This window comes from Asterias amurensis, chromosome 2 (genome assembly GCF_032118995.1).
Source record: "Asterias amurensis chromosome 2, ASM3211899v1".
NCBI classification, from domain to species: Eukaryota; Metazoa; Echinodermata; class Asteroidea; order Forcipulatida; family Asteriidae; genus Asterias; species Asterias amurensis.
Window position 1 is genome coordinate 6,674,450 of NC_092649.1, and position 26,991 is coordinate 6,701,440.

The 26,991-nt window shown below is 38.4% G+C and overlaps 1 protein-coding gene across 2 annotated transcripts in view; it reads right to left on the minus strand.

Moving 5' to 3' along the window:
- The window catches only part of LOC139934018 (uncharacterized), a 128,058-nt gene extending 113,853 nt beyond the window's left edge, over positions 1–14,205 (minus strand). Inside the window, exons 1-4 of one of the 2 annotated variants that reach the window (XM_071928289.1) lie at positions 14,070–14,205; positions 3,216–3,260; positions 2,154–2,274; positions 1,000–1,118 (exon numbers count right to left, since the gene is read on the minus strand). In XM_071928289.1, the coding sequence (XP_071784390.1) occupies positions 1,000–1,118; positions 2,154–2,274; positions 3,216–3,260; positions 14,070–14,133 (349 nt within the window). In that variant the 5' untranslated portion in view covers positions 14,134–14,205. Of the gene's footprint in view, positions 1–999; positions 1,119–2,153; positions 2,275–3,215; positions 3,261–5,051; positions 5,160–14,069 lie in introns of those variants that run through there. The other variant, XM_071928290.1, reaches the window with a different exon arrangement.
- Positions 14,206–26,991: the final 12,786 nt, after the last annotated feature.

A 26,991-nucleotide genomic window follows, 5' to 3' on the forward strand; every position in this document is an offset into this window, starting at 1 on the left:
TTATTATTATTTTTATCTTTTATGGCCAATGAAAAAAAGTTCAACTTAAAAGTTGATGTATTTTTTCCTTGTGAGTGAATGCTCCTTTAGTGAGTTTGTCAATCTTGCCCTTTGAGCACTATACAACTCTGTTCACCTACGTATATTGTCTAAGAGTGAGACAAGACTTAAGTCAAGGCAAACTAACAAACTCTACAGGCCCGTAGCAAGGTGTTGTTCTAAGGTTGGGAGGCCATTAAAACCCGATTCCTGCAAGCAGGATCCACGTACAACTGTTGAAGGGATGACAATTAAATGATGATTTATCAACTGCGGCAGTAATTGGCGATGGGGATAATTGGTCGGCCAAGACAAATTTGCTTATTGACATTTCTACTTGTTGGTATGGAACTTCTACCCAGTGTTATATGTGAGAGAGTAGGATGGCCATGGCCAGACGGGGCCAGTCCCAGTTACGATGAGCAAGACATCCGTCACAGATTGACAAAACTTCCCACCCTTTTAACCAAGAATGTTATTTTATTCTGCCTTTGACAAAACAAGAGTTTATATGATTTGAGGCATTGCATGGTGAGGTATATTTGGTTTGCGATACCACCATGTGTGTATCTACTTGACAGGTAGAGTCTGTTCTTAGAGAACTATCTTGCTTTATTCAACTACAGCGGAGTAGATTTATCGAATTGTTCGAGAGACTTCTCAGTTCTGAAAAGAACTGTGCTGCTTGTTAACTATTACCTGGGCGGACGGTACAGAAATAGGCTGGGACTACTACATTAGGTTATAGGATTGTAGTTAACTGTGCACTACCGCGGAGTCAGTTCTTGAATTGGTCTCATTTTTCAACTAGTGCTTTAAACCCGCCAAGGCCTGGTTCTTGCTAATTTACCTCGACTCCCTCTCGGTAAAATTATCAAGAACCAGGCCTAGTTGGGATTAAACCACTAGTTGAAAACCTCTTCACCACACATTGATTGCCTTATTTACAAACCCCCTTACCTTTTATAGTGACGAGAAAGTTGCAGTAGGCTCTCTGTCCTTTGGTGTCTCTAACTGCATAGTAAACTCGACTACTCCCTTCAGGGAAATAGCTTCCTGAGGGTAACCCTGATGTGCGCCTGTTGCCAACAAAGTTTTGAAACGAATTTGTCACATTTGAAAATAATAACAGAAAAAGAATTGAGCAAAAGCTCGTTCACGGGCAAAGTATACTTTTGGTTTTGGAATCGATTCATTGTTTTATCCTATGTAAATGTAGATGTATACTTTAAAACTAAAAATAAATTTAACTTCAAAAAAGGTGGTCGCGTTTTTTTAATATATATCGCCGAAAAATCAGGAGCGAATATATCCAAGCAGGAAGAATAATCCCTTAGGAATAAAAAATCTGAGTAGCATTAATGTGGTGATGACAAAAACCTATCTTTTCACATAACCACATTCCTACTAAGTGAAATGTTTCTCAAACTTCTTTGTACTTCTTTTCAAAGGGAAATATTTTACAGAAAATAATGTTCAAGTATAAACAATGAGCCATTTTATCCATACCAATCATGTGAAATTACCTTTAGAAGGATTGCATACATTTTGGGTAGTGGAACTGTATGTTTTATTCCCTTATATAGTTGTAGATATATGGTAAAACTACCCTGTGGAAATTTCAATTTGAAAGGTGGTAGTATTTTTAAGAAGTTGCTGAAAATCTGGGGCCTTTCTCAAACCACGGCTTGGGCTCCGGCTCAGGCTTAGGCTCCGCGTGCTGTGTACACAGCTTGCATTTAACCTGCATTTTGGAGCAGAGCGTATTGCAGGGATATCAGCACGTGGAGCCTGAGCCGGAGCCCAAGCCGTGGTTTGAGAAAGGCCCCAAGTTGTCCATGCAGGCAGAGTAATCTTGGAAAACACTATCTGAGAAGCATTACCACAGTAACACTTCTCAGATTCAAGTATTGGGGTAAAAAAGTGATAGCTTTTTCCCTAAACCAGTGTGCAATACTACATTAAACTTATCCAAAGCTTCTGTGTTCTACTTACCAAGTAAGTTTTCATTGCAAGAAAGTTCCAGAGTAACTACCATTACGTTTACAGACCCTTTAAGGACATAACATTTTTTTCTTTGAACCTAATTTTTGTGGTCATACATGTACACATACCAGACAACCCAGTCGCGTCTGTCATCAGTTGCTGTTGGTGTCGAATAATAGACTCGACGCCCCCGAACATCAGTTGTAGTGTAATAATAACCGCGGCAACTTGTGAATCTTGGTGGATTATCTGAAAATGAATAAAAGTTTTAAATTACTGGCTTCTGTAATTTTCAGTTTTGGTTTGAAAAGATTGAGGAACTGCGACAGACATTCTTGATAGAATATTGTGATCTCTAAACCTCCATAATGACAATCCTAAGTGCATAACCATTATATTAAATCCTACATTATAAGTGAATGTATGGATTATAAGGATTTAATGGTGCCAGGAATTGGGATTGGATTATCTAGCAGGAGCTAGTCCACACCTTGAAGTGGCCTTCAGGCCTTGTGTGTCTGGCGACTTGCTAAAAAACAAGAGAAAAATTTACCTCTCAACAGGACATTACACATGGACAGAGCAGGGACTAACAGAGGTAGTCCAACAGCAGTCAACAGACTGCAAAGATCAGCTCATAAAGCAGATCATGCAATCAGTAAAATATGATTGATGCGAGATGATCATGTCACTAGCCAAGCACTTTTTAGTCCAACAACCCCTATGGTTTCTTCACAGTGCTAGACATACTTGAACATAATGCTTGAAAAGTTATGCTAACTTTTCGGTGCTTACTGCAAACAAAATAAATGATGCAACCGTTCAAATCTACAATAACTGTGCCACAAACTGGCTACCTAACTTTTTTGTTTACCGGTACCTGTAAAATATGCAACACTTATTACATACAGCCAGGCAGCACCGTGAAATTGGCAACTGGTTTTTAAAAAAGAGAGGAGAGCAGTGCAGTAGGGCAGCATATCTAGTGCCATCTAATTACTAACTGAGAAAGAGAGAGCTAGCTGATGGAAGCTCTAAAACCATCAGCGTGGTTTGACAATAAAAGTCCAAGGGAGCACTGTTCTATAGTCTTTCTGCCTTGTTTTGGGGTCAGTGATGATGAAAGAATGTTCGGGTCATTCACATTTTTGTCATACCCATTTGTAGTAATCCTGTTAAATTTTGATTACCTGGTGGTGGTACATCAGTTTTCCGCCGACGTCGTCGACAACCCTCTGGAATAAACAACAAAAACACTTTTGTTATAATGAGCTAACTGCTCTAAACTACTACTACTACATACCTGCCACAAAATGACATGTCACTTTTTTTTCTGTTCTTTTGGATGGCATGGTTGGCTTGTGCGTAAAGAGCTGGCCTCTCACCATTTATTATGAATAAAATGAATAAGACAAAATCTGCTGGCTATAGAGTCATACACAGAGTCTCACAGAACAATTGCAGTCACTGCAGATATTTCTTCAACGTATGGCTTCACCGGGAAACCACTCTTTCTCGTAATTGAAGATCGGTGTGTGGTGTGAAAGTTTCAATGTTCATCAAGTTTTAATTTATATTTGCATACTTAAAGGCAGTGGACACTATTGGTAAATTCATTATCAGCATAAAAACCTCATTTGGTAACGAGTAATGGGGAGAGGTTAGTATAAAACATTGTGAGAAACGGATCCCTCTGAAGTGACATAGTTTTTGAGAAAGATGTAATTTTACACGAACTTGATTTTGAGACCTCAAGTTTATAATAATAATAATAGTAAAAATTTATATAGCGCCATATCCATCGAAAACAATGCTCCATGGCGCTAATACAGAGAAACATTAAAAATTTAGATAATCAGCAAAAACAACAAGATATAAAAATAAGTTCAAAATCAAGCGAACAATGACAAGCAATTAAAGAAATTAACAATAATCAATGGAAAAGTATAAAATATACAATAGTATGCACAATTTAAAACTGCAAAGAGATTGTACAAACAGACCAGCAGTTTAAAAGTTGAGGTCTCGAAATCAACCATCTAAACGAACACAACTTCGTCTGACCAGGATGTTTTTTCTTTCATTATTATCTCGCAACTTCGACAGTCGATTGAGCTCAAAATTTCACAGGTTTGTTATTTCATGCATATGTTGTGATACACAAAGTGAAAAGACTGGTCTTTGACAATTACCAATAGTGTCCACTGTCTTTAATATAAACAAATGAAGATTATTAGGGTATTGCTTGATACTGCATCATTATTTTTTTCCCAACTCAAAGAAAAAGGCATAATACCGTGAAAACTGGTAGGACTAAGACTAAGCAGAGGAGGATACAATAACAATAGCAATCACGTATAAAGGTTGGATAGCAAGCCAATACCAAGGTAAGAGAAAAATATGGCAAACAATTACATGCAGCATGTCATCCTGGTCATGTGGATGGATCGTAGCCCCACTTGTGTGGCCAAGGCTAGGATTCAGCTAGCCTTGGCCACACAAGTGGGGCTAGATGGATCGAGGCCCTCATTAAAAGCATAGCTTGTCTGAGTGGTGGTAAGCCTATACTCCTAGAAATATTTCGGTTTCGCCCGGCTATCGTCTCCCGTTACGGGAGACGATAGCCGGACGAAACCCAAATAGTTCTAGGAGTAGGCCTATCTTATATCTAGTATAATAGACTAGTATCTATAAAAAAAAACTAATAAATAGGCACAGTGTCAAGCTAGCACCGGATTCAGCACCGGATTCAGTGTCGCCCTTATTTTGGTTGTAACAGCCAGTCGGCTATTTTATGTTTTTAAAAAGGTTTTCAGATACAGTTTTAGGCCTGTTTGCTTCCTTGTTATACCGTCTTCACTTCAGGCCAAAACTGTATCTGAAACCTTTTTAAAAACATACAATAGCCGACTGGCTGTTACAACCAAAATAGGGTCGACACTGAATCCGGTGCTGAATCCGGTGCTACCTTGACGCTGCGATAAAAACTTAAAAAGGACCCCCAGAAAATTGTCACCTACACTTACCAATAACCATTATCCTAGGTTCTTATGCCAGAGTCTCAACCACCTCCTTCTCTAAACTTTACAAACAACAACTGATATTACAAAGGCATTTGCCAACAAGTATCCCCTCTTCCCTCATGTCCTTTGATATGATGACTTTCTATGGAAAAAATACTGCATACTGCATACTGCATATACAGCACGTATACTGCCTGTGACATGTGACAAGAGAAACAACTGACAAATGTAACGGCTGTTTAGTATGCACAAGTCAAATGCTCACTTAGTGCATGGTGCAACAAACATTGGCCTCAAAAACATTTACCATCTGAACAGCCGTTGGCTTAGAAATAACGAAAGAGGGTAAGAGCTTTACAGATTTTACTGCGATTTTTTTTCTTCAAAAACTGGTAGTAATCTAATTATTTGGGAAGAATTATTATTATTTTTTCGTAAGATCTGGATTATTTGCTATAAGATATATGCTATATTTAAATTTCCTTAAAGTTGGTATCTCACGTCACCTCGGCAAAAGTGTGGCCGACTGGTTGTTGTAGGGCATTTGTAGGAAACTAGCGGGATGCCGCGCTTTCCGCGGCACCCCGCTAGATGAGGAGGATTCTAATATACAAATGTTGTAAAAGGTAATGTGGGGGCAAAGAAGGTATTCTTACAGGTAATAATAATTCAGTTACACTTGGCAAAATGTACATCCTGAGTCCCGCCCAAACTGCTTTCATTATAAATTAGTTACGAACTTTGTAGCCTTGCTCATATGGGGCGCCGTCTGTCAATTAATTGTTTGGCACTTTTAAGGCATGTTTTTACCATGGTTTATAGCAATTAGATGTAAACCATAGAAAGTGTTGCCAAATCCTTTTTATGGTTTACATACCAGCAGTATTTTTTGGGTGTAAGTTTATGGTTTACAAACCATGAACATGCAACAAACATTTGTAAATCATGGTTCATAAACCATGGAAACTTTACGCATCTTTAAAACATGGTTTATAAACCAGAAAAATTAAGCATCAAATTCATGGTTTACAAATCATGGTTTATAAACCATGAAAATTGGGTCATCTTAAAAACATGGTTTATAAACCATAAAAATTGAAGCATGAAAATCATGGTTTATAAACCATAAAAATAGGAGCACGAAAATCATGGTTTAAAAATTATGGTTTATAAACCATAAAAATTGAGGCATTTAAAAAACATGGTTTATAAACCATGAAAATTGAAACATGAAAATCATGGTTTACAAATCATGGTTTATAAACCATGAAAATCGTAGCATGAAAAACGTGGTTTACAAATCATGGTTTATACACCATGAAAGTTGAGGCATCTTGAAAACATGGTTTATAAACCATGAAAATTGAAACGTGAATTTCATGGTTTATAAACCATGAAATCGGAGGCATTGTAAAAACATGGTATGTAAACCATGAAAACTGAAGCATCAAATTCATGGTTTATAAACCATGAAAATTGAGGCATCAAATATGGTTTACAAATCATGGTTTATAAACCATAAAAATATGTGCACTCACAAATCATGGTTTACAAACCATAAAAAAACGCTAAACAATAAATTGACAAACTGCACGTAAACGTGCCGTTTGTCAATTAATTCAACCTCCTTCCCATTGAGCGATAGTCGCGCAATCGCCCGCCGTGTACATGTCTCGCCCTGTACATGGGGGGTGTGTGTACGGTTGCCCACTGCTGACTGTTGCATAAGGCTCGTGAATAACGCCAGAGACCGGGCTCCAAAAATATTGTATAACATGCGTGTAGTTTGACCTCTGACCTCTGTCATTTCCAGTATAGATATGCAGTCAAATTCCTTTGCGGACTTGAGAGCAGTGACTATTTGGGCATCTATGCACGTCACTGCACGTGCATTGTATCCAATGGGAATCACTAGATCTAGCGGCAGCGACGGATAAAGACAGGGGCCCAGTCTAGATTGCAGCAAGAATGATCAGCAAGAATGCTTGGGGTAGGAGGTTGAACGCAATTAACCCACGTTCAGTTTTTATGGTTTATAAACCATGATTTGTGCACATTTTTTATGGTTTATAAACCATGATTTGTGGGTGCACATTTTTTTATGGTTTATAAACCATGATTTGTAAACTATATTGTTGCCTCAATTTTCATGGTTTATAAACCATGAATTTGGTGCTTCAGTTTTCATGGCTTACAAACCATGTTTTTACAATGCCTCCGATTTCATGGTTTATAAACCATGAGTTCCAATTTTCAATTTTCATGGTTTATAAACCATGTTTTCAAGATGCCTCAACTTTCATGGTTTATAAACCATGATTTTCATGTTTCAATTTTCATGGTTTATAAACCATGTTTTTTAAATGCCTCAATTTTTATGGTTTATAAACCATAATTTTTAAACCATGATTTTCGTGCTTCAATTTTTCTGGTTTATAAACCATGTTTTTAAGATGACCCAATTTTCATGGTTTATAAACCATGATTTGTAAACCATGAATTTGATGCTTAATTTTTCTGGTTTATAAACCATGTTTTAAAGATGCGTAAAGTTTCCATGGTTTATGAACCATGATTTACAAATGTTTGTTGCATGTTCATGGTTTGTAAACCATAAACTTACACACATCAAATACTACTGGTATGTAAACCATAAAAAGGATTTGGCAACACTTTCTATGGTTTACATCTAATTGCTATAAACCATGGTAAAAACATGCCTTAAAAGTGCCAAACAATTAATTGACAGACGGCGCCCCATATGCTCAAGGCAGTCGCATTATTCGCTCCGAAAAGACGCCGCTGTAAACCCACCGTATACCCTGTTCGTGGTGCGTGCGATCACACTGCATGACCCACCCGTATACACACTGTCAGATCGTAGGAATACTGGGGTGGATTTCACAAAGGTAGTCCTAACTTAGGACTAGTCCTAGGCAATGCTAAGAGATAGGACCAGTCCTAAGTTAGGATGAGTTTACTGGTCCTAACTTAGGACCAGTCCTATCTCTTAGCATTGCCTAGGACTAGTCCTAAGTTAGGACTACCTTTGTGAAATTCACCCCTGTTCACACAAGTCATCGCACTCGTACCACTAACCGCATGCGGCATGCGGATAGTGTACGGGGGCACCGTGTCGTGCGATGTTTACACAGAGTGAATACGGGTGGGTTTTTATACAGCGGCGGTCTTTTTTCGGAGTGAATCATTCGACTGCCTTAAGCAAGGCTACGAACTTTGTGAAACATTTGCCTTGTTATTTTGAGGGTCTGTACGTCCAGTTTGGTTAATTTATATGAAGATGGGCCAATCGGACAATGTATAACACGCTGAATTTGGAATCGGCAGTGGTATTTGGTTCCCTTAGCAACAAATCCATAGTCACCGATAGCCACGGATTTGAGTGGTCTAAGTCTGGTATCCCCCCTCATCAATTATCACCCCTCATCAAATCAAACTAAAAAGGCTTGTATGAAAGTGGTACCCTCTTTTAAAACAAACTCATAATCACAGCCACTAATAGCCGCGGAGTTTATCTGACTGAAAAGGAAGCTTCGAAGAAGTTCTGGTATACAGCAGATAAAAAAAAACGCGCCAGTTGGTATGGACTTTAACGACAAAGTCAATTTCTGCAAAACTGTATTGAAAATAAATATATCTAATGATTGGTTGCTATAACTGTTGAATGATTTTTGCTTTGTTTCCAATGACGTGTACACGATTTTAGAATCTAAGGCCCCATTCATCGTTATTTATTGAGCGTACGTCCAACGACGCATACAAAGTTGTCTGAGCACCAAATAAAGCGAGTTTTCGGAACATGCTGTGCAACATCTTATCTACTGTTTTTACCACCGCTTTTGAGAGTAACAGCGTCGGCCTCATTAATTTTTAGTTTATTCTCATATCAATTAATTCTCATGTAAACTTTCTGGTCAACATCCGCCGGGGCGCGCGCCCTGCGTGACGAAGTCCCCTGATAAAACATCCAATTTTATATGTTATCATAATGATTTGTGGAACCCTATACAAACTAAAATAATAGAAACGGTAATTTTATTGGTCTTTAATATCTACTCCTACATTCTCTCACTTAATTCACTTTCATAAAACATTTGCCTAGTTATTTTGAGGGTTTGTATGCCAGCTACCCCTATCCTCTCACTAATTCACTTTCAGAAAACATTTGCCTCGTTGTTTTAAGGGTTTGTATGCCAGTTTGGTTAATTTTGTATGGAGAAATTCGTAAAAAGTACCCGGTTCAGCTGCACATGAGGGCTCTTTCGATAACAAAACCTGACGGCCGATTGCTTAATACAAAACGGATTTGGCAAAATCTACATCCTGAGTCCGGACCAAACTGCGTTCTAACAATTTTGTTGCTTCAGAACTTTTAATGGAATGTTCGTTTACAGCTTCAAAACAGCCGTTGATGTTTCACAAAGTTCGTAACTGAGAAAGCATACTATTCTTAAACGGTGATTTCATGTACTCTTTTGTAGGTTTAACTGGCAAAACCTGTACAATGTATATGAAAAGAATCAGTAATGTATTTACTTTCTTTTTGAAAATGTTTCAACTTTTGCGTGTATACGTTCTGTGTGTGGGGGATGACATATGGACTGTACGACTAATGGTGCAGAGTTAAATGGAACAAATAAAGTTTCACAACAATGGGTTGATGTTTGATGCGTTTAAAAAAAGCTGGAAAGTTGGGTAGGCCTACATGAGTGACTTAATTGTAATAAACACATATGTAACAGATGCATGTATTAAAGCCTAATGTTTTTAATTTAACACGCGAAATTAAACCCCCCCTCTACAAAATGGTATAAACACAATGCCATTTACCCCTCTGCGAAACATCGATGAGTCACTCTGAAATGTTAATGGGAGTCCAAGGTTGCCACCCACTTCAAACCTAAAGAGGTGGCTCTGTGTGTAGCCTACAGCTCCCCCCTTAGACCAACAGGTGGCCCATATCAAAACCAGACAACCACAGAGGTGACTCTGTGTGCAGCCTACGGCTCCCCCTTCGACCAACAGGTAGCCCATATCAAAACCAGACAACCACACATGTTAGGAGATATCGCTTGTGACTACAGCCAATCAGACAACTCGTAAGAGGGAGTTCGGTTCAGGGTTTTGTAGACTTGCAACCCGACGTCTGTAAAGACACAACCGTGTTGGATTCCACAAGGATGCCACGTCACTGGACCTTCTAATGTTCAATCCAAGATGGCGCGGGTTACGCTTTTAATAGTATAGATTTGCTCAAAAGAGGGCGCTGTTGAAATTAATGTTATTTCTTCGCAAGGGCCCAATTTCATAGAGCTGTATTACAGCAAAACACGTTACTCAACATTTTTCTGCAAGCAGAAATGTGTGGCATACCAGTCACAATCAGAGACTGGAACTGTCTACCACATCATCGGTATGGCACCCGGCCCAACTTGATCGCACTCTGTAGTAGACTTGATACAAGTCGTTAGGCGCTGCCTATTTGTCCATCCACCGTTCATGCAACAGACACAGTGCGCGTGGCCGACTGACTCACACACACACACACACACACCTACTGAGATCGAGGGTGAGGAAAACCTCCATCATCTCACCCACATGGAGGTCCACCACGCTCAACCTGAGCGTCAATTATTATACTAAAAACACAAAAGCCACGTTGCATTGGATCGTGCAAGTGTTGGTCTATGAAAAGCGTTTGAAACCGTTTGTTATAAAATGCACAACTTATGTTGGTTGGAATTAATATGTTTTCTAAAGTAGGTCATAATCCACACAATAATAGGCCATGCCACTAAACTGCACGGTTTTCTTTTATTATGAGAACGAACACGGTTGGCCATTTTGTGTCGACTCCTGAGAGACATTTCACGATTCCACCATGGAGGTATGTTCTACCTCCATGAGTCCACTAAACACCTGGTGAGCACGTGAACTGTCGCTGCCGCCGCCGTGTGGTGAGGCAAAAGTCACCCACGGCCGACGGCCGCCATGTAGGCAAAACACGCTCCCATATCACACTCTTATCAAAATCAAAAGCTAACATTTTCAAAGTCCATTACATCAACACACAGCGATGCACTTTCACCAACATGATTGTGAAAGAAAAAAAAAAACGAAAAAAAAATAAATAAACGTGCGGACGTAAAGTTTCCGGGACAAAAACAATCTCCGATGCCAATTTTTCAAGGGTTCGGAACCGGTTTTGGTCATAGTAGCTAGCATAACTACTAATTGTTTCAACTAAATTCCGACTAAATAGGCCGGTGCCGAGTTTGTTTGGTGCCGAGTTTGTTGGACCAAACAGGCCGGTGCCGAGTTTGTTTGGTGCCGACATTCTTGGTGCCGAGTGGGTGCCGAGTTTGTAAGGTGCTGAGTTTGCGAGGTGCCGAGTTTGCTGGTGCCGAGTTTGCAAGGTGCCGAAGTGTCCAGTACCCCACTGGGATGGGGACCTACAGCAAACAAATGTTTTTATACCTCCACATTGGCCAATATTGGCCCCAATGGCAGATCGTGAAACAAACAATCTCCTCCTACAAATGGGTCGATCCACCCTTGGCACGGTGGCATCAGAGTCCAGCATTCTCCACAAGACGATCCAAGAGCATACTGATCGAAACGTCGAGTTAACCCAACGGTTCTTTTCAGAACCACCCCAACTCATTTAGAGATTGTTATTACATGGTGTTACCGCAAACTCTTCTATATCTTATCTCAACCATTCAAAGTTTCAAATCCTACTCACCCTTGGGTTCTGAAATGCCCCCTAGAAAAATGTGTGCCCCCCATGTATACTTTACTACTGTGAATAAATTGCAAACCAAACTAATTACCCAAGTTGGTGTGAAATGTGACGTTTTCACAACGACCTTTGTGCTGATTGCCTATTCGAATTCTGAGATTCACATTAAAAAAGAAAATAGGAAAAGAAAGGAACGATAAAGAAGAAAGGAACGATAAAAAGCAAAGAGGAAAAGGACACTATTAAAAATAAGAGGGACTTAAGAAAGGGGGATGGCCCGCGGGGAAACAAAATTGACGGGTGTAGCCTTAAAATACCCCCCCCCCTTTAGAGGTAGATAGGTTTATCAAATCATTGCAAGAGTCTCCTCACTTTTGACACATTTCGATTTTCAATCTCCGCGGGCGACATTTGTTGCCGATTTTATTCAACAGTTATTTAAATAGCTTGTTTTAAACCTGTTATAGTTATACATGTATACAACAAGACTAATCTGTGAAAATTTCAGTTCGAAGGGTGGTAGCGTTTTTGAGATATTGCCAACAAATCTGGAGTTGTTATGTCCACGCAGGGCAGGAAGATTAGTTCGTAGTATTGGAATACGGGGGGGGGGGGGCAGGCCTACACAAACGAGAAAAACTTCATGCAGTTTCTCAGATTGACAGGTTTTAAAGACACTGTTCACTAATATATTATTTGAGTTTAATAACATTTTTGGTCTGCGGTAACACCATGTGTGTATGTACTTGCCAGGTAGAGCTTGTACTTTAAAAACAATTCTTTCTATATACTCTACTACCACGGAGTCGAGAACTGTGCTGCTGTCTGGACGGAAGGCAGGAAATTTGCTGGACTAATACTTCAGCTTAAAGTGTCGTTATTACTACCGCGGAATGAGTTCTTAAAATTGGTCTCAACGTTTCGTTTGAAACTCTTTCATGGAAATCATTCTTTAAATTAAAATATTTTCTCTCTTTGAAAAAAAAACCTAAAACAACCTAAAAGGGTTACCAATACATCATTGGTGACTTATTATGCAAGATTTAATTGATTTCAGTACTTCAAATCAACCAAAAGTAATAAAAACCCTCTAGAGAAAACTAAAAACCAACAAAAAACGCAACAAAACCCCAAACAAACACCAACAACACACTAAAAACTACGCATTGATAAGTTTAAAATTGCATGTACAATAAAAGCATCGCGGCATTCAGGCTCATTCAGCCCTATTCATGACTCTTTAACTGTCACTATGTATAAAATGACATGGCCGCTATATAGGGCTAGAGGCTCACCCCTCGCGACGGTGTCGCCGGTTCCAGTCCCGAACTGGAGCCTTGTAAGTGGATCGGGCTTTTATAGTCCGAAACCTGACTACACGGGTTGTCCTTCCACATCTAAAACATAGTTTGGTTTACAGTATAACACCATGTTGTATATCTATACTTGCAGGGATAATGGGCCGAATAAATAAAAACTAGCATTTGCTTTTACTAGCCTTTTACTTAAATCCTTATAAATAAAAGTAAGCCTTAATATTGCTAGTAATTGGTCGAACTAGTAGGTAAAAGCAATGCTTGAGGGACCTTCTTAAAATATTGAGATATAAATAAATCCGACATTTTACTATTACCTGTACAGTTTCACAAAATACTGGGCCGTATTTTTAAAGGCCATGCAGCATTAACAAATTTCGATACGTTTAAGACCAGGCATGAGAATTTGCCAAAATCTCTATCGATAACCTTTTACTGGAAAAACACCATCTACTTGAACGGATTAGATTAAATGGTCAGAGCTGTCCTGCTTTATTACCCTATACCTGTATGGGGGGAAGGTCGAATATGGGACTATACAACATTTGCTCAGTGTATCGAATAACTTCGCTTCTTCCGCAGCCGCGGAGGATTTCTTATTATTAGTGTCAATGTGCTCTACAGTCATCATTTTCTCTGTACGGGTGATCTTGAGGTCTACGTGAGGTTTGAATTATTGTTTCACTTCAAATAAATAAATAAACAAATAAATAAATAAATATAGACATTTTTTATGATGGAAATAATGAAAACGATTGCAAAACAACTTGAAAACGTTTGTTTCCACGACGTCACAAAACATTGTTTATTGGTGGAGTTAAAGAACGGATTACATGGCATAAGAAGTACATTACGACATCAATAGTGAGAATGAAACATAAATTAATGCGTCAAACGATTTGCCACGAACAAGTGTTTTAGAAGTTCAAAAAGCAATCTTACCCGCAGGAGAGGAAAAGACGAGTACGGCTATAAAAACGACAACCAAAATCCTGGAAAGAAACATTTTGGACCGTGACTGTCAGGCCTAGGGGCCTAATTGCAATATCAAAGATCGCCACCTAAAACCAGACCCCTTCGGTCGGTAGAATTGCAGCAAGTGAATTACCAGTTAGATTTTGCATATGCTGATATAGGCCTATTGGCTCCATCTGCCTGCCTCAGCAGAACCGTGACAGGCGTAACTGCCTGGCTGGGGCAACATCACGTTGATTGGTTAACCCCGTTATTTCCCCTCTATAGAAGTTGCTGCAGCATCACGTTGATTGGCTACTAGGTTCACTTTCATGTTTATATTCTAATGAAGGGGTGATGACGAAAGGTACTATAAATAGACGGAAGTTATTGACAATCATGATAGAGACATTATCGCAAACTAGTTAAAATAAACATGGTTATTTCCATAATACTCACGCACCTATTGAAAACAATTTGAAAAACATATAATAAATTATAACCATTAAATTCAAACCAAGAATGACCACATTCAATAACAAATTAAAAAATTTTTCCCATACACCGATGTGTGTTAGCACTGTATACTCCAGGCCGTATACTTCACTGCCTCCATGCCCCTGGGTCATTGTCTTGGTGCCCTTGGAATGCTCCGGTAGAATTTTACAATTTCCCCATTGAGTGCCCTTTACTAGAGAGAAAATGCCTTGGTGTCCACTGCCTTTAAAAAAATGAAGCACACATGCCTGCTATGCACTTTAACTTCATAGAGGCAACAAATGCAATCACCTCCATACCCTGGGTGATGCCTTGGTGCCCCTTGTAATGTCTTTTTAAATTACAAATCTATATATATTTTAGAGGGTCTATACGCGCACTTTACTTAAAAGTGGACACCTTTGGTATTTTGTCAAATACCATCTTCTCACTTGGTGTATCTCAGCATTATGCTTAAAATAACAAACCTATATGAGACCGCGAGCATGGGGCTAGATAGCATAGGGCTAGAGTTCTTCTGGAGGTCGTTGGTTCGGGTCCCGCTCTAGTCAATTGTTCTTTAATTTGGTTCATGACAAACCCAAAAAGTTAAGATTTCTCTTCAATGTTCCAGTGTGTCAAGCAGCGCAGTGCGCATTTTTAAACGGCAATGAAAGCTACAATGGGGCAGGCAGAGATTTTTGAGTTATTAGGCACTGTTTGTGAGTGAAGTGTTTTTCAAAAGGTATACAAAGTTGAAGCATCGGTTTGAAGTCCAATAAAGAAGAAAGTGTACAAGTGGCCCTATAATTCCTCCAAGTTTCATCTTTCTTCTTTTCCCCTAATTGAGTCGTCTGCGCTGAGTGAACCGTCATACTTTGGGTCCTAACATGACATCAGAACAGCCTCCAACAAAACGACTTCACCAACACCAATTTGTACCTGCCTAACCCACCCCAACCTCAAACTAACCCCACTACGAAAACCAGCGGACTGGAAACGCCATGGAAACGCTATGGAAACGCTATGGAAACGCATACACGGCACAAAAGGCACAAAAGATCAACGCCAGAGAAAGGCGATGTTCCTTGAACCATGTTGTGTTGATGGACATGATGTAGCTCACATTGCCTATTATTTATTCTGATTTAATGAAAGTGTACGTGTTTCACGCTTTGTTAATTTTTTTTTGGAGGGAGTGAATGTACTTCCAACCTAGACTTAATATAAGGAACGATCAATTTAAGTTGTTTGCGGGCAGACGGGGATTTTTTTTTCGGGAAGTCCCTTTGACATAAATATATAGGTATTAATAATTGTAAAAGCGAGTTAGAGCCGCCTTAAAACTTTAATACTAGGCCTTTGTTATTCTACTTCAAAGGACAAATCTACGGGAATATTACGGGGACATGGGGGAGAGGTAACAAAGAATCAACGTAAAGACAGAGCAGTTTTCGTCAACTGGCAAACTTTTGGACCACATCCAAAAGTTCCTACGGGTCGGGGGAAGGCAGCGCTTTGATTTACGCTATATGCACCGGCGCAACATATGACTCTCAGATAATTAAATTCGTTCAAGGAACATTACATAATTGGTTTTGCTAACAAAACAGTTGCTGACATCATACTAAATCCACCATACTACATAAACTGACAAACCTGTAGAAGTTTTAGATCAATCGGTCATCTGGGTATATAAGAAGAAAATAGTGACAAACCGATTAGGCCTACACATTTTGCATAAAAGAAAAATAATTAAAACGCCCACTGAGCGATAAACTCCAAACAGGAAATTAGTTTTATTTATCCTCATCAAATAGTATGACGTTTCAAGGGATGTGTTCATACCAGTATTATTATCATTAGACAGTGTAAGTTTATGTAAATCTGTGAAGTTAGACGACTTTTTTTCTAACCAATTCTGCAAACAGTGTTTTTCCTTTATCACTATTATGCCTAGCGTCCATTTCAGACAAAAAATATAACATTCTTCATTAACAAAATAATAAATAAATAAAAATTTGGTGGGAAAGGAGGCATTACTGAACGAACACTGGATAACAAGGTAATTATTGTGCTTCCCGCTAGCAGCAGTTTTAAAGTACGAAACATCATTTCCCCCATTATTTTTTAATAAAACAAACCCAGCATGTGAAAGTTCCACCAAATTTAGTGGTTACTTGGAGAAGCATCGAAATAAGGATTTGGATATGCATTTCGGCGTGGACACCAACAACCATTAATTGGTAAATTGTCAAATACCGGTCCTCACCTCGTGGTTTATTTCAACACATGCATATACGTGGTGTATTTCAACACATGCATATGACCAGGGATATTCGAATTGAAGGCCTTCGGGTTGATAACTTTTTGGTAAACTTTTTTAATTCCAGGCATATTATGTCCCTGGTTTTTGTTTTGTTTTGATTATGTTTGTATTTTGTATGTGTTTTTATGCCGAATAAATAATAATAATAATAATAACAAACCTTTAAAAATGTGAACTCTGGTCGTCGACATTGCGAGAGAATAATGGAAGAAAAACGAGCTCTCGAATTCAATTCAAATAATTATTAAGGGAGCCGTTTATCACAATATTTTATACCATCAACAGCTTTCCATTGCTCGTTACCAAGTAAGGTTTTATGCTTATAACTATTTTTTAGTAATTACAAAATGAGGCCTTCACATAATAGTTTCTCCACTGTATGTGACACCAGTGATGAACAAATCCATTTTGACTATTGAGACTGCTATCGTTCCTCATGAAAGTAATGATTCCCAAATAACAACCAATGATTTGCAATTATCGGGAAGTTAATTTAGTTTAATTCTAAAAGTGAGGCAAACTTTCAAATATTCAAACTACGTTTCGAGTTTACTGTGCAACCTTACGCAATCGCAACAAAGATTGGTTTGAATGATCTTGTATAAATAAGGGAATCAATGTGTGGTGAAGAAGAGGTTTTCAACTAGTGGTTTAAACCCGCGCCGAGGCCTGGACTTGATAATTTTACCGAGACGAAGTCGAGGTAAATTATCAAGAACCAGGCCTCGGCGGGTTTAAACCACTAGTTGAAAAACGATTCAACACACTTGAGTCCAATTCATAAATACCTTTTCGGTCTAAAAACATCAACACTTTTTGGTCAAAAGGTAAATTAAATGCAAAAATTATAATTGTTTAATTATTTCTTTGAACACAAAAAGAAAACAACATTTGTTCAGACCCTATAGTTTGTAACACTGGTTCACCTCAGGGCTGTGTCGTTTCACCCATATTGTTTATCATTTACACAAATGAATGTACATCCAACCTCAGTTCAGTGAAAATTTTCAAATATGCCGATGACACAGTTATTCTTGGACTCATAAACAACCAGCAGGAGGGGGAATATAGGAAAGCGATACAGAACTTTAGCCAGTGGTGTAATGATAACTATCTCATTCTGAATCCTCAAAAAACAAAAGAGATTGTGTTTGATTTCAGGCATATTAAGAGAGGTGAACCTTCAGCAAATAGTATTAGCCTCATTGGACAGGATATTGACATTGTGCAAAACTACAAATACCTGGGTACAATAATCGACAATCAATTGAATTGGAGTAACCATTGCTCAGCGCTCATCACAAAGGGCTGTCGGTTAATGTATTTTTTGCGTAAATTGATATATTTTCATGTAGACAAGGAAATTATGATTCTGTTTTACTCATCTGTTATTGAAAGTGCTATTACTCATGATTGTGTGGTTTGGTACAATGGAGCAAGACAATAAGATACTGGTAAAATGAAGCGGGTTGTGACACAAGCATCAAAAATCCTAGGGATAGACATCGATCTTGATGAAACTTGCAAAGATAAGGTTCAATCTAAAGCAGAGGCAGTTGTATGTAACACCAACCATCCATTAAACAAATTCTTCATCAAACTTAGAAGTGGTAGGAGATGGCAGTCACTTAGGTGCAAAACAAACAGGTACCTCAACTCCTTCATCCCATACTCCGTCCGTCTCCTCAACCGTGTTTAACTACTTTGTTAACTTTCTGCTTAGATGTAGTTTTCAGTATAATTAAATTGTGGTTTATTAGTAATGTAGTTTTCTGATTAATTAATATTTCCAGTAGTTTATATATGATTGTGTGTTATTTATTTTTCTTTCTGTATTGCATGTATTCAAACAGAGTTTCCTACATGGTGGGACAAATAAAAATTGAATTGAACTGAATTGAACACCCTTCCAGCTATTATATGAAATGGTAAGGCCCCGGGTAATTAACTCCTTATAAGGGAATTCTGTGCGCATCGCGCGTATCGCGTGATGTGGAACAACTGTTTCAGCCGTTGCTCTCGACCAAAGAGAGGTTTCGCGTGACGTCACAATCGTCAGTTTTTGACACCCGCCGCCATGTTGAGTACTATTATCAGCTGGCCTGTATTTAACGTAACGCATAAACCAGGGCATAAACGGTGCAAAAAACCAAACCAAAGCAGTTCATGTGCTCAGTTAAATCACGGTTAAATGTAAATCGTAAGCCAGGAGACCGTGAATATGTTTTTTCGCCAACCATCAATTACTTGGCACAAAGCAGGGCCTAGCAAAGGCTGTAAAACAATCTGAACCTGTTGAAACAGCCGCGGAGGACGACAAGGCATGGCTTAAATTAAAACGATAAAAAAAATCGGAATGGGTTTTGGAGATCTCGACGACAAAGAAGAAGTTGCCTAAACACAGGACAAACAGATCGTCCGTGCACGTGTCAACAGATAAAAAAAAAACAATATCAATTTGAGGGAAACATTTGTAATTAAACAATTTTCTTAGACAACCGAGCCCTCTGGTTTCTGACATTTTAAAATTATATTAAAATTAGCAATATCTTAAAGCATGGAGGTAGGATCAGTAGAAACAAAGCTTAGCACGCAGCTGCCCTAATGTAATTTGCTTGTTTTTGGATATGTAGACACACAGGTGCAAGAGCAGCCAAGATAACATTGACTAACATTATTTTGAGATGACACTTGACTTTTGAACTTCCATTCCAGTCCCAAATATTGTTTTTGTTCAAGACACTGGAATGTTGGTAATTGTCAAAGACCAATTCTTACTTTGTGGTGTATCTCAACACATTTTTATGCAGAAAATAACAAACCTGTGAAAAGTTGCGCTCAATATTGGTCGTCGAAGTTGCGAGATAGCAATAAAGAAACAAAATACACGATGTCGTGTGCTTTCAGATGCTTGATTTCGAGTACTCAAATTGTAAATCTGAGTTCAAATTACTTCTCGAAAATTACGTTACTTCAGAGGGAGTCGTTTCTCACAATGTTTTATACGAACATGCAGCTCCCCATTACTCGTTACCAAGTAAGGTTCAAGTTATGCTAACAATTATTTTGAGTAATTACCATTAGTGTCCACTGCCTTAATCGTTGTTCTCTCTCTAATTTAACTCTCTTAAATTTAATCTTGACTTGCTTAAGACATCTTTGCTTTCTTCAATCTTTTCTTTTAGTTTTTAAATGTGTATTATGAACAACATGAATATTTTTGTTGTATTGTGAACAAAGCATCTCAAAATAAATCAAATATATGCCAATGCATTTTGTCAACGTGAATCGCCCCCTTCAGATAGTTGAATCTAAATTCTAAATTATACCAGAGTGCCTATGAAGGCCAGTAAAGTACCGCACCACCATTGCCGAAATGTTGCTAAATGTAGCGTAAAACTGCAAAGTTTGTTTACTTTCACGAGCAAATTTTCCTCGATGTGCACCTTTACCTCCGTCACCCATCCAATTTGATAGTATAGTGCATCAATGGATCTAAATGCGCTCAGAGTAACGGTATTTAATAATATCTGGCTAAGACACTGATGAGAAAAGTTCAATGTTTGGAGACCAGTCGGCAGGGTTGAATTCATATGGATCTCACAGTATCTCACAGTATCGACCGGCGTTGACTTGCATTATCCGGAGTTAATATTATGTGCTTGATGTAATTTCTTTGTCTCACCAAATAAAATACTGAAAGAAAACCTTCACCAAATATTTTGTCTATCGGAAAAAAAAACTTTCTCGGTTCAAACGTGCGTCTGCTGTTGCGAGCAGACGACGCGTTACCAGCAGAAATAGTGCTCAACCTCTCCATACGCCTTTCTTAATATTTATGCATGAGGTACGTCACAATGCTAACTCAAAACGAGGCGATGGGCGCAGCCACTGCAAGGGATGGGGGAAGTGCGCCCATAGCCTCATTTTGGATATGGGAATTATGACGTCATGCATAAGTATTAAGAGAGGCCTATTAGAAATGAAGAAACTGTCTTAAAACCGCAGGTGCAGCTCGCGTGTCAAGCCCATGTTTCAACACTTTTTACTGGTGTCATAATTATTATCATCCGTTCAGACAACCCCTCACGATGCACTCTCGACCAACCAGAATGGATACTGTCCTAGGTATTTATGAATACAAAACTCAAGGACACTACACAAACATGCCTAGTCAATTTCACTGCATGTGGATTTCCCCCACAGACCCCCACCAACTATTGCCTAAATATGTTTTATTGTTTGGGGCTCACGGCGTATTATTTTCTAATATAAAGGGCTTTGTCACATATTATGTCTGTATTAAAATCCCCGGGCAGGGTAAACAAATTTCACAATAATAGTTTGACGTTTCCGTCAACCATGGCTACTCCACGCTTCAACCTACTTCTGTCTCATTTAAAAGGTCTCGCTTTATATTGGAGTCTGAATAATAACACGGTCGAATTTGTTTTCCAGTTCCACAAAGTAAGTTCGAGAGTTTACTGTATACCCTCTTTTTTAAATGAAACCTTTAGGACTAAAAACCTTACAGGCTGTTCTTATTCACCATTGAACGCCTGTTTTTCATTATCTTTAAACTTATAAAATGTTCTTAATTTTAAAAGGGTTTGGGTACTTTTGTTCCAAACAAAACACAATATCCACAGATTTACAATTAAAGGAACACGTTGCCTTGGATCGGACGAGTTGGTCTATAAAAAGCGTTTGAAACCGTTTGTTATGAAATGCATATGGTTAGAAAGATGTTTACAAAGTAGAATATAATTATCCACACAAGTATCACCCTGACTCAAAATTGCACGGTTTTCATCATTCTACGTCGCGAACTAACACGGTCGGCCATTTATGGGAGTCAAAAATTGACTCCCATAAATGGCCAATCGTGTTACTGGACGAGGTAAAAAGAAAACCAAGCAATTTCGAGGGATATTTGTGTAGATCATTGTGTTCTACTTTTACAACATCTTTCTAACCATACCGATTTTATAAAAAAAAACTGTTACAGGACGCTTTTCAAGGACCAACTCGACCGATCCAAGGCAACGTGTTCCTTTAACCGAAACGAATAAAAGATAACAATAGAAAGCTTCTTATTGCCGAGGTGCGTAGTTTTTAAGAAATGAGTAAAACAGTGTCTTAAAAGACAACACTATTTTAACATGTACAACGTCTTGCGCGACTCCTTTGAAAACATCGTTTGTGATTCTTCTTGTTTTTCTTCTCAAAAACTTGATGACTATCGAAGCTGAAACTTACCTTCATTCCCCAGTAAGTAAGGATTCATGTCAGGGTCATTCCAAAAACTTGATCTACAAAAGGTATCAAAACCCTTTAAAGAGTCTATGTAACTTTTATAGGACAAAAAACACAATGCCCACAGATTTGCACTAAACTTACACAGTTTGAATGATAGTAGAAAGCTTCCCTGAAAATATTACGAGCTGAGGTGCTGGAGTTTTTTGGGAAATGAGTAAAACATTGTCATGAAAATCATTTACAAATGTATTTTCATGACATTGTTTTACTCATTTCTCAAAAACTACAGCACCTCAGTAAGTAATATTTGAAGGGAAGCTTTCCACTATCATTATCTACAAACCCTAGAAGTTTAATGTAAATCTATGGACATTGTGAAAAGGTACCCAAATCCTTTAAATCTGAACCTCAGAAGAAGGTATTGGTGTCCATACATTTTTTCAGATTTCTTGCTTTAATAATTAGAAATGAATTATTTCTCTTTGAAATGCATGACAACCAATTAAAGTCATTGGACACTGTCGGTAAACAGTGTTGTCCAAAGGCCCACACTTCGTGTATCACAACTTATATATAAAATAACAAACCTGTGAATATTTAGGCTCAATTAGTCATCGGAGTCGGGAGAAAATAACGGGAAAACCCATTCTTGTTTCCGCACGTTTCGCCGACCGTGTCATCGTGACATGTGTTTAAAATAAATCCGTAATTCTCGACAATGAGAGTTGATAATTGTTTAAATGTTTTCTCAAAAAGTAAAGCATTTCATGGAATAATATTTCAAGAGAAGTCTTTCACCATGACCTTCTGTAAACCCTGTAAGTTATTTGTAAATCTGTGAACTTTTTGTTTCTGTTCCGAAAGTGTATAATGGCTTTAAAGGCCGGTTTATAGTCGGTCGCGCGATGGTCGCGCGACGGAAATCTTGCGCGCAATCCTAAGACTGAGGCCTAAAAAAACGTGTCTTTTTATGATCGCGCGTCTAGATTTCCGACGCCCGGCCATCGCGCGACCGACTATAACTCGGCCTTTAAGTAACAATAACACAACGGCTCATAGTTTTTCGTTTTTACATGTTGTTAAAGGCATGGACACCTTTGGTCATTGTCAAAGTCCAGTATTCTCACTTGATGTATCTCAAAATATGCATAAAATAACAAACCTGTGAAAATTTAAACTCAATTGGTCTTCGAAGTTGCGAGAGATTAGGCCTTATGGAAGAGAAAATACCCATTTCGTGCAAAGATGTGTGCTTTCAGATGCTTAGTTTCGGGACCTCAAAGTCTAATTCTGAGGTCTCGAGATAAAATTCATATATATCAGTGGAAAATTACCTCTTTAAAAACTAACGGTTACTTCAGAGGGAGCAGTTTCTTACAAGGCTTACAAAGTTTAAGTAGGCTTATTTGTCTGAGGTGATTTTTATTTCCCAAAACAATATGTACAATTTACACAGGATTTAATCAGAATTACAATTAATTGGAGCAAAGTGACGGAAGAAGGAACAACAAATCTCCCCTACCTTTAACTAATCACTATGCAGCACTTAAATATAGCTCAGAATCTAATCCAAGCAACATCCATGTATATGTACATAAATAAGGGAATCAATGTGTGGTGAAGAGGTTTTCAACTAGTGGTTTAACCCCAATGGAGGCCTGGTTCTTGATAATTTTACCAAGACGAAGACTAGGTAAATGATAAAGAACCAGGCCTCGGCGGGTTTAAACTACTAGTTGAAAACCGATCAACACACTTTGATTCCCATTCATAAATACCTTTACGGTCAAAAACATCATCACTTTTTGGTCAAAAAGTAAAATAAATGCAAAAATTATAATTGTTAAATGATTTCTTTCAACAACACCCCTCCAGCTATGAAATGGTAAAGCCCTCCGCCGCCCTCGCGTAAACAACTCCTTATAAAGGAATGCTGTGCGCGTATCGCGTGATGTGGCACAACTGTTTCAGCCGTTGCTCTCGACCAATAGGAATGAAGAAACTGTCTTATAAGAACAGGTGCCAGCTCGCGTGTCACGCCCATGAATAACACTTTTTACCGGTCATAAACAAAGGTTTATACACACCCATGTGATGCGCTCACCACCAATAGGAATAGCGAAACTGTCTGAGGTATTTATGAATGCTGTATTGTTGACCGCATGAATTAAATTCAAGCGATTCAAAATAAGTAAACTGTTCTTTCATTACTACTCACAAGAGATATTCCCATGGTGTTATCGCAAAGCTTACAAGCTGTTTTGTTCATTGTTACTGTTATGTTTTGCCTGTTGAAAGGACCCTAAATTGGGAAAAATATATGACAAAATACATGTAAGACCATGTTGTAAACCGTTGTCATTAATCATGAAACCTATCAATAAACCAACCATAAACGGTGGTTTAGTAGTTAAAGGGTTTATGTACTTTTTGTAGAACGAAAAAACACAATGTCTACAGATTTACACTAAACTTACAGTTGGAAGATAATGATAGTATAAAGCTTCCCTGAAAATACTTGTTGCTGAGGAGCTGTAGTTTGTGGGAAATGAGTAAAACAATGTCATGAAAATAATTTTCGTCTAACTGATCATGAGACGAAAATTATTTTAGCTTTTAAAAACGTATTTTCATGACATTGTTTTACTTATATCTCAAAAACTACAGCACCTCAGCAACTAAAGTCTTAAGGGAAGCTTTGTATTAAGTTTAATGTTAAGAGCGTGATTTTGATGTCAATATCCACAAAACCAAAGGGCTTGTCCAGTCTTGAGTTTACTGGCCCTACGCTTAAAGCACTGGCCTCAGGCCTACAGTCCAGTGTCAGTTTGGAGCTTTGTTGCAGATGATGTAAGCGTATGCCCCTAAAAAAAAAAAAAAAATATTCAGATGTAAAGACGGAAAGTTGTGGAGTTCTAAACTTCTTCTGTGGAGTTCTAAACTTCTCAACATAAACTCCTCCAGGTGGGGCTGGTAACCACGGGTAACCAGCTTAGCAACCACTGCAGAAACAAAGACAATTAATAGGACACTTTGTCAGGAATATTGTGAGTATTAATATACCTTTTTATGTTTGTTGTAGTGTCATTTAGCCTTCAAGAAAGTTTCTGCTAGGGTTGAAATGTCAGGCAGTTAACTATTTTTTATGGCTTACTTCTTTCGCAGCAAATGAAACGAGCAGCGGTGCTATACGATGAAATAGTGAAATAACCAACAGTGAATTGCCATGCAAATACTTTGTCCTGGGACTGGTAAGAAGTTTACAGTCAGCAAGATTTCAGACTGCTACTTATTACATCCTGTTGTTGATAGTTAACAATGCCGGAACCGACTTTACAAAGAGCAAAGATTGATCTTAACCCTTCCCATCCAAAGCCCTAATGTAGCTGACCCCATGAAATCACTAATTAGTTTATAACTAATTAATTTTGTGTGTATAGTCTATGCTCATATCAACACAAACAAACGAGAACATTTTTATTTGTCTTAGACACTTCGTTTGTCAGCCTGCCCAGCTGTGTGAATACTCGACCAAAGTGGGTTTGTTTGCAAATCCCTAGGGGTCATGTTCTGTAAAAAGAAAGAAAGGAAGAAGCTAGCCTCTCAAGATCTACAAAATATCGTCAACAAAAATAGTTTCAAGTAGATGTCATGAAATGTTTTCCTTTTGACTGTTTGCAGCAGCTACCTATTCTTTTAATTGATTTTGGGTTGAACAAAGAATATTTACAAGAGCAGAATTTGAACCAACGACCTCAGGATTTGAGGCATTGCATGGTGAGGTATCAATATATTATATTTGGTTGTGTATCTACTTGCCAGGTAGAGTTTGTTCTTAGAGAACTGTCTTTCTTTATTCTACTACCGAGGAGTAGACTGTTCGGGTGTTCGGGAGACTTCTCAGTTCTGAAAAGAACTGTCCTGAAAAAGAACAGTCTCCTGACGAAGACTAGAGCAAGCTAGTCGAAACGTTGAGACCAATTTAAGAACTGATTCCAGTACAGTTTATTACGATCCTATACGCTAAAGTAGTAGTCCCAGCCTATTTTCTATACAATCCGCCCGGGTAGTACATGTAGTTAAAAAGCAGGACAGTTCTTTTCAGAACTGAGAAGTCTCCCGAACACCCGAACAATCTACTCCGCATTAGTAGAATCATTCTACCTCCATGGTAGAATAAAGAAACAAACTCTACCTGGCAAGTAGATACACACATGGTGTTAGCGCAAACCAAATATAAATTGACCTCAGGATTAACGCGTCAACGCTCTACCAAATGATCTTTGGGAGTATCTTTGTTTGATTAATATCTTTGTTTGAGGTGCCAGTCAGAAGCCATTCAACCGTTAACTACCATGTAACCAGGGATCACACCAAAGTTTACAATACAACATGGAAAGCAACAGCCAGGGGATCACAAGGGGATACACCTTTTTACTTCATATTTTAAGTAATAAACCACAGAAATGATATTTGGTCCATAGAACAAAAGTAGGACGATTTTATCTAGTCAAGGGCTGACCTACAAGTACACATGGTGTAGACTTCAATAGGCATTTCAGGCTAATCAATCAGATTAGCAGATATATTTAATAATTCAAAATAAATATCATTCCCAATACACAATAAACATGGTTAATCGGGTTAATCGGAAACATAATAAAAGAAAGTCACTCGCACGAACCCATAGAAAAGCCAATCGCTTTTCCGCCATTGCTCAACCCTGTCCCAACAGAGACAACATGATCTGTTATCAGATTTGGCTAATCAAAGCGAACTTATTCACAACGAACCTTTCCAGTGTTGAACTTTCTATAGATCAGAAAATCGCACTAGGTAAATGTT